This window comes from Notolepis coatsorum (genome assembly GCF_963971535.1).
Source record: "Notolepis coatsorum genome assembly, chromosome: 7".
NCBI classification, from domain to species: domain Eukaryota; kingdom Metazoa; phylum Chordata; class Actinopteri; order Aulopiformes; family Paralepididae; genus Notolepis; species Notolepis coatsorum.
The window spans coordinates 11,837,557-11,859,263 of NC_140171.1; the positions used below are offsets into that span (position 1 = coordinate 11,837,557).

At 45.4% G+C, this 21,707-nt stretch overlaps 1 protein-coding gene across 1 annotated transcript in view; it reads right to left on the reverse strand.

Moving 5' to 3' along the window:
• Nucleotides 1-21,707, reverse strand: part of LOC311232621 (glutamate receptor ionotropic, NMDA 2A-like) — a gene marked incomplete at both ends in the record, with an annotated part of 220,453 nt that overhangs the window by 79,237 nt on the left and 119,509 nt on the right. The window contains 1 exon segment of the mRNA XM_084319481.1: nt 17,975-18,177. Coding sequence (XP_084175607.1) covers nt 17,975-18,177 — 203 coding nt within the window.

The window sequence follows — 21,707 nt, forward strand, 5'->3', positions numbered from 1 at the left end:
TCTCCTGCTATTGGGGGGGTGGGGTCAGTTCACACTGAAACACGTTCGATGTCCAACGCTCAACTGTATTTGTCCCAAAAAAAGCGCCAATCAGTTTGGCAGTCCGGAGGTGTCGCCAGTCCCGCCATATAGGCCAAGGAGTCTACGCGCACCTCTCCCAAAATGGGATTCACACTCTCCCAATTAGAGGACAGGGAACCATTCAGCTGTTACTGTGTTCTAGAAATGAAGCCTATAGGTCTCTATAGCTGATGGTTTTAAAAGTAAGTAAGTAAGTAGGTTTTACTTCTAAAGCACAGGGGGGGGGTAGGTTCCACTCAGACGCCTCTGATGAAAGTGCAGGCAGGGAGAGAGACACGACTGAGCCAGTGAAGAAGAAAAAGCACTCCTTGACTGATGCAGGACCTGGAACACTGAGCCCCTCCCGACTCCCGCTTCCCCGCGGTGAGACGAGAGTGATCGCTCAACGGGGGAGAACGCAGCGGTCGTCGGGTTCAGCGCGCAAGCCGAGAGGGGGAACTCCCGTTCACCACATTCAACATTCGGCAGATCACACAAAGAGGAAGAAGAAGAAGGGGTTATTAAATGTGAACCCAGGCGTCCCCGGTTTATAGGAGAGAGACGGCCTCTTGTGTCTGTTTTCAGATCACGTCGTCTCACAAAATACTTGTGACAGAGCTGCCTCCGCCCCCTGCCAGATGGTGCCACTGATGTCTCCACTAAAGGCTGGGAGATTAATGTCGACGCCCGCGTCATTGATAATGAAGGACCATCCAGTTGAACACGCCCACGCAGAAGGTAAGGGGTGGGTGTGAGTGTGTGTCTGTGTGTGTGTGTGTGTCTGTGTGTGTCTGAGTGCGTGTGTCTCACATTTCTGTTTCCATATAAAATTATGATAATAATGATCATGAAAAATGCTATATACGTTAAAGGTGCTATAGATAACATTCAGCCACTAGATGTCGCACTAGAGCGCCAGCATGGCATTTATCCAACCGGGTGCATTCCATGTGGGGAAATGGGAAGTAGGGAGGGGATACATGTCTGCAACATGTAAACATGTAAGTCTATATCTCCTCCAACCCCCACAACCACCACAGATAACCCACGTGGAAGTCTATATCGGCCCCCAGGGACAACACATCTTTTTTACTGCAAAATCAATTGCCCTTTTTCTTCACTTTCATGAAGTATTTAACAGGGCAAAGTGTTGTGCAGTGACATCGTCAGGTCAGCTAAAGGTCGCAGGCCGTCGATAACAACAAGCACTTCTAGAATAGCTGATCACGACGATACGACACCTACATACAGTAGCACCATGTCAACAAACCTACACCTACATACAGTAGCATCGTGTCAACAAACCTACACCTACAGTAACCACTGAAAGTGTAAACAGAAACGACCTCTCAATAATTTATCAATATGACGGACTGGACAACCTTATCTCATGCCAAAAGATTTTCAATTGATTCAGAGGAAAATTCACCTCCTTTTCAATCCTGCAGACGAAGAACCATATAAGTTGTAGAATGTACGTTTTAAGTTTTTCCGGATGAACAAATTTTGTACGTTTCTTATACATTTAACATACAGTGTTGAGTAGATTCCTAGTTAAAGACAGTAGAGGATGAGTACTTTTTTTTTTATCTACTTTTTCTCCTCCCTTTTCTGTGACCAGACTACCACCCGTCGACTCTCCTCCCGCTAGACCTGTCTCAAACCCTGCCCCTTTTCTTGATCCTCCAATCACAGCTGTCGCTTACCTCGGACTTCCTCGTACAAACTTTGTATGTACGAGGAAGTCAGAGGTAAGCGACAGCTGTGATTGGAGGATCAAGAAAAGAGGGCAGGGTTTTGAGACAGGTCAGTATGACGGCCGGCCCAAGCCGGGGGGGCAACGCTACCGGTGTCTCTTGCGTTGGTGACGAGCGCAATGTCCGCTGCGCCACCCAGCCGCCCGAGGATGAGTACTTTCAACTAGGTCATTGATTGATTGATTGATTGGTTTATTGAATGATTGATTGATTTAAACCTTTATTAATTCTCTAAAAGGGACATTGAGGTTTTTTAGGGGCGACAGTGGCTCAGGAGGTAGAGCAGTCGTCTGGCAATCCGGAGGTTCCTGGTTCGATTCCCGCTCCTCCCCGGCAGCGTGTCGATGTGTCCTTGAGCAAGACACTTAACCCATAATTGCTCTTGATGAGCAGGTTGGCACCTTGCATGGTTGCCTCCGCCGTCGGTATGTGAGTGAATGGGTAAAAAAAATGTTGTAACAAATTGTAAAGCGCTTTGGATAAAAGCTCTATATAAAAAAGCAGCCATTTACCCTTGTTTGCAATGTATCGTATGTATCTGAAGGACATTATGTATCTGAAGGACATTATTTATCTGAAGGACATTATGTATCTGAAGGACATTATTTATCTGAAGGACATTATGTATCTAAAGGACATTATTTATCTGAAGGACATTATTTATCTGAAGGACATTATGTATCTGAAGGACATTATGTATCTGAAGGACATTATGTATCTGAAGGACATTATGTATCTGAAGGACATTATGTATCTAAAGGACATTATGTATCTGAAGGACATTATGTATCTAAAGGACATTATGTATCTAAAGGACATTATGTATCTGAAGGACAATATGTATCTAAAGGACATTATGTATCTGAAGGACAATATGTATCTAAAGGACATTATGTATCTGAAGGACATTATGTATCTGAAGGACATTATGTATCTAAAGGACATTATGTATCTAAAGGACATTATTTATCTGAAGGACATTATGTATCTGAAGGACATTATGTATCTAAAGGACATTATGTATCTGAAGGACATTATGTATCTGAAGGACATTATGTATCTGAAGGACATTATGTATCTAAAGGACATTATGTATCTAAAGGACATTATTTATCTAAAGGACATTATGTATCTGAAGGACATTATGTATCTAAAGGACATTATGTATCTAAAGGACATTATGTATCTGAAGGACAATATGTATCTAAAGGACATTATGTATCTGAAGGACAATATGTATCTAAAGGACATTATGTATCTGAAGGACATTATGTATCTGAAGGACATTATGTATCTAAAGGACATTATGTATCTAAAGGACATTATTTATCTGAAGGACATTATGTATCTGAAGGACATTATGTATCTAAAGGACATTATGTATCTGAAGGACATTATGTATCTGAAGGACATTATGTATCTGAAGGACATTATGTATCTAAAGGACATTATGTATCTAAAGGACATTATTTATCTAAAGGACATTATGTATCTGAAGGACATTATGTATCTAAAGGACATTATGTATCTAAAGGACATTATTTATCTGAAGGACATTATGTATCTGAAGGACATTATGTATCTAAAGGACATTATGTATCTGAAGGACCTTATGTATCTAAAGGACATTATTTATCTGAAGGACAATATGTATCTAAAGGACATTATGTATCTGAAGGACATTATGTATCTGAAGGACATTATGTATCTGAAGGACATTATGTATCTGAAGGACATTATTTATCTAAAGGACATTATGTATCTGAAGGACATTATGTATCTGAAGGACATTATGTATCTGAAGGACATTATGTATCTGAAGGACATTATGTATCTAAAGGACATTATGTATCTGAAGGACATTATGTATCTGAAGGACATTATGTATCTGAAGGACATTATGTATCTGAAGGACATTATGTATCTAAAGGACATTATGTATCTAAAGGACATTATTTATCTGAAGGACATTATGTATCTAAAGGACATTATTTATCTGAAGGACATTATTTATCTGAAGGAAATGACGTATCTGAAAGACATTGTGTATCTGAAGGGTTCAACGGAACACTTAAAAAAAGAACAAAACAAATAACCATATAAGTTCATTTTGAACTTATATGTACGGGCCCATGTTATTAGATTCTAATTTAATGTCATTATACAGCAAGTACAGTACAACAAAAATTGGTTTGGCATCCAACTCAATACAATAGTAATATACAATGTACAGGCGATTAAACTGGATATGAAATATATAAACAAGTACTACTGAGTAATAATGCTAATCAGATGTATGTACAGAGTTGTAGTATTAATATGTACATGTAAGGGATATGTACAGATATAGATATAGTATCTACAGATATGTAAAAAGGATTATATGCAGGTGTTGAGATGAGAGGCTCTGTATAGGATTGTTAGTAACTGTCTAACTGTGCAATATTTAAGCATTACATCACACGCAGGAGTGGTTTGTGACCAATAAACCATGCCTAGGGGTGGTTGTTAGGCCCGAGGCGCAGCCGAGGGTCGTTAGACCCCCCTAGGCATGGTTTATTGGTCACAAATCACGACTGCACGTGGTGTAAAGCTTTTATACAACTGCCAGATTCATCCAACCTTATTTCTATACAATAAACACACATTAATCGAAGATTTATTGAAAAAACCATCCGCCAGAAAAAGTAGTTCCCACAACTCCATGTGGAAGCAGCTTGAAGTGCATCCAACCAAACTAACACATCCAACTGTGTATTATTGGAATGATTGAGAGAAGTTGCCTCATGTGGAAGCAGCTTGAAGTGCATCCAACCAACTAACACATCCAACTGTGTATTATTGGAATGATTGATTGAAAATTGTATTACCAGATGCAGAATGGGTACAATACAGTACGGCTCAATACACACAATTGTTAAGGGAAAAAAACGTTTTCTTCGCCCTATTTTTTTATTTATTTCTTTTAGCCTAAACTTAACCAGTTGGAAACCAGGGGTACAGTAATAAAATTAGCAATCAACCAATCAATCAATTCAATAGACCATGCTCACTTAAAACAGCGCTGCTTCTCTCTCAGTCTGACTCTCCCGCTGTTGCAGACAGGAGTGTGTGTGTGTGTGTGTGTGCGTGTGTGTGTGTGTGTGTGTGTGTCACAGTGTGTGTGTGCGTGTGTGTGTGTATGTGTGTGTGTGTGTGTGTGTGTGTGTGTGTGTGTGTATGTGTGTGTGTGTGTTTGTGGGTACGCCAGCGTGACGCGTCGGACAGTGAGAGAGAACGCTGCAGTCAGTAGCAAGAAGGAAGTAGAAATTTAAATCAATCAATTAATTTATCAATCAAACCGCGATTTTTCTTTTGTTCTAGATTGCCTCAAGACCCATCAATTACATCATCCAACATTGTTTAAAGGGCTAACACGTTCCCCTTGACAGAATCGCTTTATATTTAGTCGTTATGACGCTATCAACATATCCATTTGTTAAAGATTATTGTCCGCCATCTTGTTTTTTCCGACGGAGTGATCCGGCGGAGTGATGTGATTCGGTGGTGGGCGGGTCCTGGGACCAGGAGCGTGGATTATGAAGGATACATACGTGTAAATGGACTGTTTCAGCCAATCAGAATAGAGAAATTTGCATGCCGTTGTATAAGACTGTTTACACTGGTAACTGTTTACCTGCATATGTGATTGTCTCCACCAGTGATTGCCTAGTTACATATATATCTGTCCCCACCGGAGGGCGCTCTAGGCGGAGCCACCCAGGCACCCTACCTTACGGCAACTATAAAAGGAAAGGTATCCACCCCTTCGTTCTCTCCTCCAACGTCTCTCAGAGAGAGAAGAGTTGTACAACTGCTGCTTATATGTTCAGGCACAAGATAGAAACCATGCCTCTTAGTCTTGACCACATTATTGTCGCCCTAAACTGAGTTCTGTTAACAGCAGGTATGTACAGACAGATGTGGAGATATATATTCACATCGTTAATATCGTTATCATGTAGGGGCGACAGTGGCTCAGGAGGTAGAGCAGGTTGTCGGATAATCAGAAGGTTCCTCGTTCGGTTCCAGTTCCTCCCGGCAGAGCAAGAAACTTAACCCCTAACTGCTCCCGGTGAGCGGGCCGGCACCTTGCATGGTCGCCTCCGCCGTCGGTGTGTGAATGTGTGAGTGAACGGGTGAGTGGACGGGTGATTAAGTGAGTGAATGGGTGACGTTAGAAAGCACTTTGGATAAAAGCGTTCTATAAATGCAGACCATTTATTAATGTATTTGCAGTTGTAAATGGTAAATGGTGCATTTTATATAGCTCTTTTAACCAAAGCGCTTTACAATTTTGTTCCTCACATTCACCCATTCACTCACACATTCATGAAAAGCATGTGCATATCGGTGTGTGGAGTGAAGTTGTGGAATAATTTACCTGAATACATCAAACTGAGTAAACATGTGGCACAATTAAAAAAGCAGCTAAAAAGATACACATTAGAGAAATACAGAAATGAGTAATGAGGATAAACAAAGTTATGCTATATTTAATCATTTAGTCATTATTGTGTTATGTAGTGCTGTACTATATTCACTGCTGTCAAGTGAATCAAGTTTTTTTTTTTAATATAAGTAAAAGTATATTCTATATTGTAATATACTAAATTATGTTATATCTAGTAAAATGTATGAAAGAACAAATATAAATGTAAGGGGGTAGGGATCAATAAGCTTAGCTTCCCTCTACTGCTTTTTTTGGACATGTCTGCTAACCAAACACATTGCTCTTGACCTTTTGTTTATAATTCCTTTTTCTTTTTTTTTTATATGTTTTTTTTTAATGTTTTTTTAATTTGTTGTTATGATTGTTTGGTTTGACGGAACAAGATACCGTGATTTTTTTGGAGGAAATGGAGAATTACATGTTCAAAAATAAACTTTTCATTCATTCATTCATTCATTCATTCATTCATTCTCATTCACTCACACATTCACACACCGACGGCGGAGGCGACCATGCAAGGTGCCAACCTGCTCATCCGGAGCAATTAGGGGTTAAGTGCTTGCTCAAGGACACTTCGACACACTGCCCAGAAGGAGCGGGAATCAAACCTTCCGATCACCAGACGACCGCTCTACCTCCTGTCACCCCCTTGAACCAGTGCCTAAAGTGTCTCTGAGTCGCTCGGGAGTGTGAATGTGACGCATCACCTGAAAGGACTCAATCTCTACAGTTTTCTAACTATGAATGTAAGCAACATTCAAAACTTTATTAACTTCAGATAATTAGGTTTGAAAACAATGTTCCTCTACAAGAACTTAAAACGCACTCATATGCTTCTTCGCTGCGAGAGTTCGGCTGACGGAATCATCGAGAGTGAATATTGACCCAAACCAGGTACGCTGAGGAACTCACACCGTAGAGCTAGGATCGATAGAAGGGACAGAGCCGGTTCGAGTTGAGGTTCATCGACTGCCACCTCCAGACACACTGGGAGCGCTGGACTAAAAAAGGCAACGCTGTCCAGTCAAACTAAAAATGCTCATTAGCCATCTGACCTGCCGGAGTTACCGAAACAAGAATCACCGATGCGGCAGCCTACAGGGATCGTGACCACAACTCTGTGACCTTTTCACTCGGCATTCTAGCCGACTTCCGAGAAGAGGTTGTCCACCAAGAACTGTGGGATTCTGGAACAGTGGGTACATCTGCCAACCGAACGGAGACATCAAAGCGCTGAAAGATCCCTTTCATTTAACAGCAGTCAAACTTTGACCGTGCCACAGCATGTGTGTGTGTGTGTGTGTGTGTGTGTTTGTGTGTGTACAGTATGTGTGTGTGCGTGTGTGTGTATGTGTGTATATGAGAGAGAGAGAGATAAAGAGAGAGAGATAGAGAGAGAGATATAAAGAGAGAGAGCGAGAGAGAGAGAGAGAGAGAGAGAGAGAGAGAGAGAGAGAGAGAGAGAGAGAGAATGATAAGAGCGAGTGTGTGCATGGTGCAGTGCCCCAGGTGTTCTATTGTACAGATATACATTAGCTTTTACCCAGCTGAGACCCCATTCGTGTCCTTATGGCACTGTTTAAACACATGTTCAACCCTGCGCGCGCGCGCACACGCACACGCGCACACACACACACACACACACACACACACACACACACACACACACACACACACACACACAGCAGCAGCATAACAACAGCGGACTCCCCGGGGTATATGCTCATGCAGTACATCTGCTTGGCAGAAGACGGGGCCTGCTTTGATTTACGTCATACTTATGTGAACAAACACACACACACACATCAGATGAAATAGATGTAGTGACTGGGTAACACTGTTGGATGGGTGGGCGGATGGATGGATGGATACGTAGGTAGGTGGATGGGTGTGTGGGTGAGTGGATGGATGGATGGGTGAATCTGCATTTCCTCACGATGCCCCTCTAGCTCATGGAATGAACTCCTCAAAGCTTGAGATTCTCCCCTCTGTTGCCGAGTTTAAAACCTTTAAATCTCCAACCTTTGACAATCAAGTTGTACGTGTTTTTAATTTATTTGTTATCCTTGCTTTTTGCCTCGTCTTGTTGTCTTATCGTTGTGATTTTATATGCTGTGTGATTTTATGTGCTTTTCTCGCTCATTTCTGTATGTACTGTACACTCGGCGTGACTGTAAATGAGGGAAACCTCATTATGCATGTATAGATAGATGGGTGGGTGGGTGGGTGGATGATGGATGGATGGATGGATGGATGGATGGATGGATGGATGGATGGATGGATGGATGGATGGATGGATGGATGGATGGATGGATGGATGGATGGATGGATGGATGGATGGATGGATGGATGGATGGATGGATGGTTGGATTTATCATAGATAGATCTGCCCTTTATTAATTTGCTTAGATTTTTATTTTTTACACGTGATCTCAAGAAGGTGCTGAATGAGCTCAGTGGCCATTGTTCCTGTCTGGTACATTCTAGCATGGTGTTATTCACCATCAAAGATAAAAAAAAAAAAAAAAAACATTTTCTTTTAAAGAATTTGATATTATCCTTTGGTTCATTACAATTTACTCAAGCCTAGTAACTGACACAATATCTCTGACACTGGGAATACATAGATCCCTGAGATCCATAGATGTCCCTAGATACCGGGAAATGTAGCATTGGTCAAAAGCAACAACGGATATAAACCTCAGTGTCCTTATTTCCCTCATCTGCTGTAAACAGAACGTCTTGTGACAATTCACTGGTCAGTAAGAACAGGGGGCTCTGCTATTTTTAGCTTGTGTCACCAATGTGTGGTTAATTAAAACACGAGGCTTAGATAAGACTTTTATCAACAGAACAAAACGCTATAATTAATTATGAAAGTCCTTCCAACGCGGCCCTTCTTCTCTTCGATGATATCCGCGGGCATTCGTCTCCATCCTGGCAACGTGGCATTATTATTCGTTCTTTTTACACAGTGGTGGTGTAGACGTTTTATAGGACAATTGGCCAGTGTTGGGGAGTAGTTAACTACATCTAGTCCAATTACTAGTTTAACTACGCTCTTAAAAAATATTTGGTGTCCATAAATAAACACACAAAGGATTGAAAAACAAATAAACTGAATTAATGTGTTAATAGTAGGGCTGTCAATATTAACATACTACATTTATTATGCGTGCTAAAAACATTCCATAATTTACCGCATTACCCTTTTTGACCTCAACCGCCGCCCATAGCTTTGGCTGGTGTGTGTTCACGTCTCTGGATCACACCGACATGCACACCGGCAGAACAATACGTGACCAGACATCCCCTGAATGTCTTCATATTTCCTAATACAAAGTTTCCCAACTGACTTTAGGATTAAACCCAGTTGTATAAACAATGCAGTGATGAACGGTCTGTCCCTCCCTGCAGAGTAGCAAGTACTGAGTGTGGTGGTTACGAAGGTCCAGCCCGGCCCGAATGCCAGGTCACGGACCTTGAAGTGGATCCGTGTGGCGGTGCCAGTGCTTTGGTTTATCTGGATGACTTTCTAATTCAGAGTCTATAGGGCGGGCGACCGAGACCACAGAGACTTGTATAAGCTCTGGGCTTTACTATAAATCACGAAAAGAGGTCCTTGATCCCGAAACGAGAGACACTCTTTCTCTTAAGAATAATCACGCAATTTCAAAGGTTCCGTGTCAGAGGGTGCAGGCAGAGGTATCTAGCTCGGTTTCAGCATCAGAGTGGAATTCTAAGTGTGTCTGAGGCTTTTTTTGAATAATGGCCTCTGTGATAGCAGTTATCTCAGCAACAAGAGTCCTTAAAACACTCACAAAAACTTTAAAGCAGTGGGCGGCTGGGTGGCGCAGCGATCATTGCGCTCGTCACCACCCAAAAAATCCAAGCCTGCTTGCCTCAACGACTACCGCCCTGTAGCTCTCACCTCCATAGCCATGAAGTGCTTCGAGAAGCTAGTAAAGGGCTACATCTGCTCCTCCCTCCCCATCAACATGGACCCCCTGCAATTTGCATACCGCCCCAACAGGTCCACGGAGGACGCCATATCCCATGTGCTGCACACAGCAGCATCACACCTGGACAAGAGGCAGGGGAACTATGTGAGAATGCTATTCATCGACTACAGCTCGGCATTCAATACCATAGTCCCCTCCATACTCATAGCCAAGCTCAGGGACCTGGGCTTGGGCTATGACCTCTGCCAGTGGGTCTTGGACTTCCTGACTGGCAGACCCCAGGTGGTGAGAGCAGGCAACTGCACCTCCTCATCCATCACCCTCAACATAGGGGCCCCCCAGGGCTGTGTTCTGAGTCCCCTCCTCTACTCCCTGTACACACACGACTGTGTGGCTCAGCGGAGTAGCAATACAATCGTCAAATTTGCTGACGACACAGTGGTGGTGGGCCTGATCTCTGCCAACGACGAGAGGGCCTACCTGGAAGAGGTCAAGGTCCTGGCGGGATGGTGCCAGGAAAACAGCCTCTCCCTGAACGTCAGCAAAACAAAGGAGATGATTGTGGACTTCAGGAGGTCGGGGGTCAAGGACTACAGCCCCCTCAGCATCGACGGGGCACCGGTTGAGAGAGTCAACAGCTTCAAGTACCTCGGAGCCTACATATCCGAGGACTTGACATGGACCACACACATTAACAGTGTGGTGAAGAAGGCACGACAACGCCTCTACTTCCTCAGGCGCCTAAGGAAGTTCCAAGTCAGCCAGAAGATCCTTAAGAACTTCTACTCATGTACAATAGAGAGCATCTTGACCGGCAACATCACCTCCTGGTTTGGGAATAGCACTGCAAAAGACCAAAGCAGACTACAAAGAGTGACACGTTCAGCCGAACGCACAATTGGAGGGGGGCTCCCCACCCTCCAGAACATTTACTACAAGCGTTGCAAGGGGAAGGCTAAGAGAATTATTAAGGACTCGAGCCACCCGAACAACTGCCTCTTTGAACTGCTGCCGTCAGGCAAGCGATACAGGAGTCTCAAGGCGAGCACAGAAAGACTCAGAAGTAGCTTCTATCCCCAGGCCATCAGGCTGCTAAACGAACAATGAATGAACACTACACAACAACAACCACCAAACACACATAGCACACACATCCACACGCACACACTCACTTTAAACAAACACACTGTAGCACCCACTCCACACACTTTATAGCACACACCCACTTTAAACAAACACACTGTAGCACCCACTCCCCACACTTTATATTTATGGATGAAGGATTGCACTACAACTCGTACACCTTACTGTAAATTGTACCTAAAATTGTACCTCATCCCATTTCTGCTTTGCACTAGATAGTACTGTACATTAGTACACTGCATAGTATTGTGTATTGTATATTATATGGTAACTCAGAACATTGTACATATGTCTATACCGAACACTGTGACCTCATTTTCTTCTTCTAAATTCATGCTATATTATGTTATTATGTTATTTGATACTATCTTGTCTAGCACAGTCTCTGGAGCGTAACAGTAAGAAGCATTTTGTATGAAAGTATTCTGTACTTCTGTATGACAACTATTAAAGAACTTGAACTTGAGAACTTGAAGAGACACCGGGTTCGACTCCGGCTGTCGGCGTTGCCTCCGGCTTGGGCCAGCCGTCATACTAACTCAATTGGCAGAGTTTGGAAGTCGATGGGTGGTAATCTGGACGTTGTGGACAGCGACTCCTACAGGTCGGTTGGGGACACCTGCACAGCAGAGACAGGAAATGGCGGGGGTAGTGTGAGCCTCCCACACGTTACACCTCGCCAATGAGAGTCCGCGCTGGCAGGTGAAAAGATGTGACAGGCTGCCTCCTTGTGTATCGGAGGGGACACGTGATGCAAGGCTTCTATCCTCCCTACAACCGGCCAGTGGGGGGCATATGCAAGCAACGTTCAAGACAGGGGAGGGGAGAATTGGCACAAGCGGAATTGGGATGGGAGAAAAATAGAAAAAAGAGGAGAAAAAAAGTGGATAAAAAAAATACTTTAAAGCAATCCAGAGCCAATAGAACACACCTCCTCTCTGATGACTCCTCCTCTCTGATGACACCTCCTCTCTGATGACTCCTCCTCTCTGATGACACCTCCTCTCTGATGACACCTCCTCTCTTGATGACACCTCCTCTCTGATGACTCCTCCTCTCTGATGACTCCTCCTCTCTGATGACACCTCCTCTCTGATGACACCAACTCTCTGATGACTCCTCTCTGATGACTCCTCCTCTCCTCCTCCTCCTCCTCTCTGATGACTCCTCCTCCTCCTCTCTGATGACACCTCCTCTCTGATGACTCCTCCTCTCTGATGACACCTCCTCTCTGATGACACCTCCTCTCTTGATGACACCTCCTCTCTGATGACTCCTCCTCTCTGATGACTCCTCCTCTCTGATGACACCTCCTCTCTGATGACACCTCCTCTCTGATGACTCCTCTCTGATGACTCCTCCTCTCCTCCTCCTCCTCCTCTCTGATGACTCCTCCTCCTCCTCTCTGATGACACCTCCTCTCTGATGACTCCTCCTCTCTGATGACTCCTCCTCTCTGATGACACCTCCTCTCTGATGACTCCTCCTCTCTGATGACACCTCCTCTCTGATGACACCTCCTCTCTGATGACTCCTCCTCTCTGATGACTCCTCCTCTCTGATGACTCCTCCTCTCTGATGACACCTCCTCTCTGATGACACCTCCTCTCTGATGACTCCTCCTCTCTGATGACTCCTCCTCTCTGATGACACCTCCTCTCTTGATGACACCTCCTCTCTGATGACACCTCCTCTCTGATGACTCCTCCTCTCTGATGACTCCTCCTCTCTGATGACACCTCCTCTCTGATGACTCCTCCTCTCTGATGACACCTCCTCTCTGATGACACCTCCTCTCTGATGACTCCTCCTCTCTGATGACACCTCCTCTCTGATGACACCTCCTCTCTTGATGCGACAAGTGGCTCTCTATTGGCTCTTCCACAGACCCTATGTGACCGGTCATCCAAATCCTCCATACAGTCCACCACACCCCAGTTACTGACCTCTGCCAGCCGGCAGCAAAGATCACCGGCATGTAAGACCACATCACCGGCACATAAACCAACATCACCGGCACGTAAACCAACATCACCGGCATGTAAACCAACATCATCAGCACAAATGACAAAAACCTCCCAGAAAAACTAAAACAGCATTGATAAACAACAACCTCTCCCTGTGACGGACTCAACAGAGGCAAAAAAGACTTAAATTACCAACAACGGTCCTTTATTAACTCAAAGTAAAATACTCACTAAATGCAGAACTCTGGGCGTCTGGGCAGTGTAGAGGTAAACGCCTAACACCACAAAGACCTGACTTCAATTCCAATCTTGTTCAAACACAATTGGCAGTGTTCGCGTGTGGGATGCCGGTCAGGTTATGAGTCCTGATGATCGTTGCATTAGCGACTCCTACTGGTTGGATCTGGGAGGGGGAGATACACGCGAACCTCCGCACACATTACACGCTCCCAGTGAAACGCCTCGCTGTCAGGTGAAAAGAAGCGGCTGGCAACTTCACATGTATCGGAGGAGAGACATTGTCTACTCTCTACACACCCTCCCCAGACTGACAGAGGATAGCGCATCGACCAGGACCAGACGATACAGACTCAATTGGGGGAGAAATTGGAAGACAAATGGCAACACAAGAACTCTCGGCCAAGACACAAACTGAAACGTAACCAGAAATAATGTAGAGCCGTCCTGAGCCAAGAGAGCACACCTGGGACACCTCTCTGACGAGCTGGCTCAGGTGTGGCCAATGCCTCATTACCTTTTCCTGGCAGCGGGAGCCACTCGTCTCACCAACCAGCTGATGAGACTAGTGGCTCTCTATTGGCTCTGACACGTCCAGTAATCACATTACAGTTATTCATCAAGTAGGTTGTTAGTTGCATTGCATTGCGTCACCCATCCCTCTGTAATGTTACAGATTCAAGTACATTATTGTGATAATTAACACGTTTGTGGAAAAATTCCCACTTTAGTTTTTGTCCCCTTGTCTGATTCCTGTTTGAGGTCACATGGCTGAAGATTAAAGGCCCAGTCCGTGATCCAAAAACAAAAACAAGAAATATACGAATGGAGACACGGTTTCATTGTCTGGTTGATAGATTACGTTCTTGATACAATGACTAACACTAGACAAGGTACATTTGCAGTACAAGTTTAGTTGGTTATGTTTGTAAACATCGAGGGAAAACAGATCCCATATTCCGATTTAAAATCAATACAAAACTCTTCAAGAATGTATTTACCACACAGTTGATATGATAAAAAGATCTGATCGTGCCTTTATTAAAGTGCTTTGTCTGTGAGAGCAGAGCCAACAGAGCACTGCTGACTGCAAAGAGTCACGCTCTCTTGTGTGAAGAGCCACAGGCACCGCCCGGCCGCGCAACAGACCTCCGCCTCGTGACCCACTGAGAACGCATCGCAGACCTTTAAAGGGGAGTTCCACCGCAACGAGCGACATCAAAGACCTATTCCTCCTATGGCCTTTTCCTGTGTGTTGCATTGTTTTCACCGAACGAGCGGTTGTTGCTCCAACACTGAGAACATGTGAACCCTTCTGCCTCGTTAGGTAACTGACAGAGTTGGCACACGTCAGTGCATGAAAAGATTGCATCACGTTCAAGGTTATAAAAAACGTAATTTGTAATATGTCGTTCCAATTTTTATGAATACCACTATGAACCTAACTCAACATATCTATCAAAGATTCCAAAGATTTCCGAATTGTAACCCCTTATATTCCCATTTGTGTTATGGTTAGGGTAACCCTAACCCCTAATCGCATGAAATAAATCACTAGGGTGGTCAAATGGGTAACTTTTCTGTGAGAGGATTTTCAAAATACAATCTTTTCAGTTCATGTAAATATATGAAAAATAAGCAAACGGACCAAATTTCATGACATAATCATCAACACAGCCACCGTTGTACACGCACGCACGCACGCACGCACAAACGCACGCACACACACACACACACACACACACACACACACACACACACACACACACACGTACACACACACGTACACACACACGTACACACACACACACACACACACACACACACACACACACACACACACACACACACACACACACACACAAAAAGGCTAAATACACAAAATCATTGCTAAGAAGGCAGACGGGTTAAATACGTGCATTGTGCCTTTTCTGCAGCTCAGCTGTGACCTCTTGGAACGAGACCGAATTGTAGACACAATCGTCGTAGTTACTAACGAGCGTGTGAAGATATCTGGTTAAAATGTGCGTGTACAAGATTCTCTATTCTAGTTGAGCCTAAAATATGTTTCTGACCACATGTTTAACGACAAGATTGCTATCGCTGGATCTTGAGTCATATTTGAACTGCAACGTCTAGTCTGCCTTTTTTTTTTTTTTTTTTTTTTTTTTCAGATTTTCTCCCCGTCCCAATTAGTCGTTGTGCCAATTCCCCCCCTCCCCTACCTGGCGCTGTATGCATGTTCTCCTACGAGTCGGTACAAGGATGTCCTGATGTCGAACGCACGCTTCCTCCGAGACGTGCGCCGACAGCCAGTGACGTCTTTTCACTTGGCAGCGAGGACTCTCATTGGTGAAGTGTAACGCGTGGGAGGGCACGCTATCTCCACCAAGTCCTGCCCCGCTTAGCAAGCGCCGAGACCTGACCACAACGTCCGATCCCCACCCACCAGCTTCCCACCCCCTAATACTGCCAATTGTATTAGTGTGAACGGCCAGCCAAGCTGGTGGCAACGCCGAGAGCTGGACTCGAACCCAGCATCACCTGCGTTGGTGACGAGCGCAATCTCCGCTACGCCACCCGACCGCCCTAGTCTGACATTTTTAATCGTGCCAGATATGGTGTTATATTGGTATTGGATAAAAATCCAGTCATTATTGGAGATAAGATAAGATAAGATATTCCTTTATTGATCCCCTTGTGGAAATCCAGGCGTCATAACAGCACAGGGGGAGGGTGGGAGGGAGGAACAGGGTAGAAAGACACAAGCAATGAAATTAAATCTGAATATGAAAATATGAGGGAAAAATAACCAGTGTGAACAAAGATGCAGATGAGGGTTTGTGTGTCCTATCGGCCATAATATATGTTACAATAAATATAGGCAATACATTTAAAAAATGAATCTGGAATACTATGAGTAAAAGTAAACCCTGTCAGTCATATTATACGTTATGAGCAGATGTGTGTGTCTCGCTCTACTGACTCTATCTGACATGCTTACCGCAGGTATTTACATACAGTACTTGTGTATGTGTGTGCATGTGTGTGTCTCTCTACTGACTATCTGACATGCTTCCCGCAGGTATTTACATACAGTGTTTACTGACTGTTTGACATGCTTCTGGAGGGTATTTATATACAGTCCTTGTGTGTGTGCGTGTGTGTGTGTGTGTGTGTGTGTGTGTGTGTGTGTGTGTGTGTGTGTGTGTGTGTGTGTGTGTGTGTGTGTGTGTGTGTGTGTGTGTGTGTGTATGTGTGTGTGTGTCTACTGATTCTTGGATATGCTTGTGGAAAGTGCGTATATACAATATGTCCTGTGTATGTTTGTATGTGTGTGTATAATGTATATGTATATGTATAATTTATGTATATGTATATGTGTGTACTGACTCTTTGATGTGCTTGCGGCAGAGCACAGAGTTCCTCATGCAGTTTAGGGTTGTGGATTTATATGGTACCTTCTCGACTTCCTCCGTCGAATCGAGTTGTTTACATGCAGTAGCTTTAGCTACTAACGCTATCATCATAGCATCATGATCTGTAATGTGTCAACTGGACAACGCCAGCCTCTCCTGCCAACGCCATATAGATAGCGAACGTTAACGTTCGCAAACGAAGTCAACGTCATCCAGCTGACACCACATATCTAGATATTATGACAACGTTAGCTAGCGGCTAGCGCTAAAGCCAACCAGAGGGAAACGTTAATGTACGGTAGTCAGTGTAGCGGGAGGCAGAACTTGATTTCCATTGGCAAGTGTTTATCTCATTCTATATCACGGCACGAAAATAGAATTCTTTTTGCGACCTTATATTAGAGCCCCCCCCCCCCCCCCCCCCCCCCCCCCAATTATAAGAGGCCCCTCCTTTATCGGAGGTCCCTCCTCTATTTGAGGATTTACGGTATGTGTGCACTGACTCTTTGATATGCTTGCGGCAGGGCACAGAGTTCCTCATGCAGTTTAGAGTTATGGTTTTATATGTATATGTGTATGTACAGTATATGTCGGGACAAAACCTCATAACTCCATTTTTTTTTATTTTTCTTTTATTATATAAATCAACTCCGTAGATCATCCTCCATATGTGTGTGTGGGTTTTACAAAGTTTAAACAATGGGAAAGCATTAAACCGATCATCTGTCTAAACCTCCTAACTCTATTCACCCTCAAATCTGTGTTAGTTTTTTTTCACTTGCTGAAAAGTTGGGTTTTTGGAGTTATGAGGTTTTGTCCCGACAGCAGCGATATGTGTGTACTGACTCTTTGATGTGCTTGCGGCAGGGCACAGAGTTCCTCATGCAGTTTAGAGTTATGGTTTTATATGTATATGTATATGTATGTGTGTACTGACTCTTTGATGTGCTTGCGGCAGGGCACAGAGTTCCTCATGCAGGTGCCGGTGAGGATGTCGACGCTGTCCACGATGACGAAGGGCTTCTCCTCCAGGGTGACGATGGACAGGTGGTTCTCATCGGCGTCCTCATCGCCGTGAGAGTTGTACCGCGGCCACACGGGGAACATCAGGGCCAGGGTCCCGTTCTCCCAACGTCCCATCTGTTCCACGCACACGCACACACACACACACACACACACACACACACACGCGCGCGCGCGCACGCACAAACACAGACACACACACACACACACACATTTGAAATGTTTATTTATGTCCACATGAACAGAAGTACAAGGAAGCCTCATACAAAGGACATAAACACTGCCAGTGCAGTCAGAAAGTATGAAAGAACAGCCAGGTACAAAGTGCATGGTCGGCAGAACGCTGTTACTGTACATACAGTATGGCTGAACTACCCGTCGGACCCATCGGACATGAATCATGGGTAAAGGAAACAACGCCTCCTCCAAATTGAGCGGCTTCCTATTATAGCTGATACTGAGCTGTACCTGGCTAACTGCTTGGCCTTCCTTTTGGGGAGACCGGCTATTTGTAGGCCCCTCACAACCAACTTGTGCACATGCCCTAGGCTGCCGAAGATAAAAACTAGAAGTTTACATCTGTAGCCTATAGCTGTGAGATGGTCTGCTGTAGCTGTTGGTATTGGTACACACACACACACACACACACGCACGCACGCACGCACACACAGACACACACACACAGCCACTCATACAGACACACACACCCACACACGCACACACACACACACAGCCACTCATACAGACACACACACCCACACACACAGACACACAGACACACACACACGCACACACACACACACACACACACACACACACACACACACACACACACACACACACACACACACACACACACACACACGCACACACACACACACGCACACACACACACACACACACACACACACACACAAATTGCTGACTTCAAAGTACTCATTACAGAATATTACTGATGCTATTAGCCATTTGATGAGCATATAAAAGCAATTCGGTAAATTGAAATCAGCTGTAGATGGATATTGTGAATTTCCTAGATTTTAGAATTAAACCTCTGAGAACCACATAGGCTCGTTATTTTAGGGGGGGACATTGGATCCTTAGGGGGGGACATTGTATCATTAGGGGGGCGCATTTTATCGTTAGGGGGGTACATTTTATCATTTGTGGGGGACATTGTATCATTAGGGGGGGACATTGTATCATTAGGTGGGGACATTGTATCATTAGGTGGGGCCATTGTATCATTAGGGGGGGTAGCTGGTCAACATTAGATGCCACATAGAAGTGGTGACATCACCTGAAAGCTGGAAACCTGAAGATTAATTTGAGATGCATCTCGGTACTGTGTGTCAAGTTCCTCTAGTCATAAATCTGTAATAACGAACACAATTGTCAGTGTTCGCAGGTGGAAAGCAGACGGGATATGAGTCGTGGTCATTGCAACAGTCGGTCGGGCGCCTGTTCAGCAGGGAGGGGATCTGGGGGAGATACATTAGCGCGAACCTTCGCATGCGTTACGCTCTCCCGGTGAAACTCCTCGCTGTCAGGTGAAAAGAAGTGGCTGGTGACTCCACATGTATCAGAGGAGGCATGTGGTAGTTCTACACACCCTCCCCAGACTGACAGTAGGGCAGCATGTGGTAGTCTACACCCTCCCCAGACTGACAGTAGGGCAGCATATGGTGGTCTACACCCTCCCCAGACTGACAGAAGGGCAGGATGTGGTAGTCTAGACCCTCCCCAGTCCGACAGTAGGGCAGCATGTGGTAGTCTACACCCTCCCCAGACTGACAATAGGGCAGCATGTGGTAGTCTACACACCCTCCCCAGACTGACAGTAGGGCAGCATGTGGTAGTCTACACACCCTCCCCTGACTGACAGTAGGGCAGCATGTGGTAGTCTACACCCTCCCCAGACCGACAGTAGGGCACCATGTGGTAGTCTACACCCTCCCCAGACCGACAGTAGGGCAGCATGTGGTCGTCTACACCCTCCCCAGACCGAAAAGGAGGCATGTGGTAGTCTACACCCTCCCCAGACCGACAGTAGGGCAGCATGTGGTCGTCTACACCCTCCCCAGACCGACAGTAGGGCAGCATGTGGTAGTCTACACCCTCCCCAGGCTGACAGTAGGGCAGCATGTGGTAGTCTACACCCTCCCCAGACCGACAGTAGGGCAGCATGTGGTAGTCTACACCATCCCCAGACCGACAGTAGGGCAGCATGTGGTAGTCTACACCCTCCCCAGACCAACAGTAGGGCAGCATGTGGTAGTCTACACCCTCCCCAGACCGACAGTAGGGCAGCATGTGGTAGTCTACACCCTGCCCAGACCGACAGTAGGGCAGCATGTGGTAGTCTACACCCTCCCCAGACTGACAGTAGGGCAGCATGTGGTAGTCTACACCCTCCCCAGACCGACAGTAGGGCAGCATGTGATAGTCTACACCCTCCCCAGACCGACAGTAGGGCAGCATGTGGTAGTCTACACCCTCCCCAGACCGACAGTAGGGCAGCATGTGGTAGTCTCTACACCCTCCCCAGACCGACAGTAGGGCAGCATGTGGTAGTCTACACCCTCCCCAGACAGACAGTAGGGCAGCATGTGGCAGTCTACACCCTCCCCAGACCGACAGTAGGGAAGCATGTGGTAGTTTACACCCTCCCCAGACCGACAGTAGGGCAGCATGTGGTAGTCTACACCCTCCCCAGACTGACAGTAGGGCAGCATGTGGTAGTCTACACCCTCCCCAGACTGACAGTAGGGCAACATGTGGTAGTCTACACCCTCCCCAGACCGACAGTAGGGCAGCATATGGTGGTCTACACCCTCCCCAGACTGACAGAAGGGCAGGATGTGGTAGTCTAGACCCTCAACAGACTGACAGTAGGGCAGCATGTGGTAGTCTACACCCTGCCCAGACCGACAGTAGGGCAGCATGTGGTGGTCTACACCCTCCCCAGACTGACAATAGGGCAGCATGTGGTAGTCTACACCCTGCCCAGACAGACAATAGGGCAGCATGTGGTAGTCTACACCCTGCCCAGACAGACAATAGGGCAGCATGTGGTAGTCTACACCCTCCCCAGACTGACAGAAGGGCAGGATGTGGTAGTCTAGACCCTCCCCAGACTGACAGTAGGGTAGCATGTGGTAGTCTACACCCTCCCCAGACCGACAGTAGGGCAGGATGTGGTAGTCTAGACCCTCCCCAGACCGACAGTAGGGCAGGATGTGGTAGTCTAGACCCTCCCCAGACTGACAGTAGGGTAGAATGTGGTAGTATGGGGGGGGGGGGGGGGGATTGGCATAATGACTAAATGGGGATGAGAGAAGAGGTAGAATAAATAAATAAACAAATTAAAATAATTGCATTTTTCGGTGATTGGATGGTGAGCACTTGTGTTCTGGAAGTTCCCCCTTATGGACCTCAGTATGCATAAAGGTCAAATGTACTGCATGCAAAGAATTGTGTGGTTCTTGCCCCAAACTGCATAGCATTAGCATAAAGTGGGCATTTCTATGAAGGGGAGACTTGTGGCTTTCCATAGAACCCATTGTCATTCCGATATCCTGAGGTGAGAGGTCAAGAGGTGAGAGGTCAAAGGACCCTTTTTAAAATGGTCATGGCAGTTACAAGGT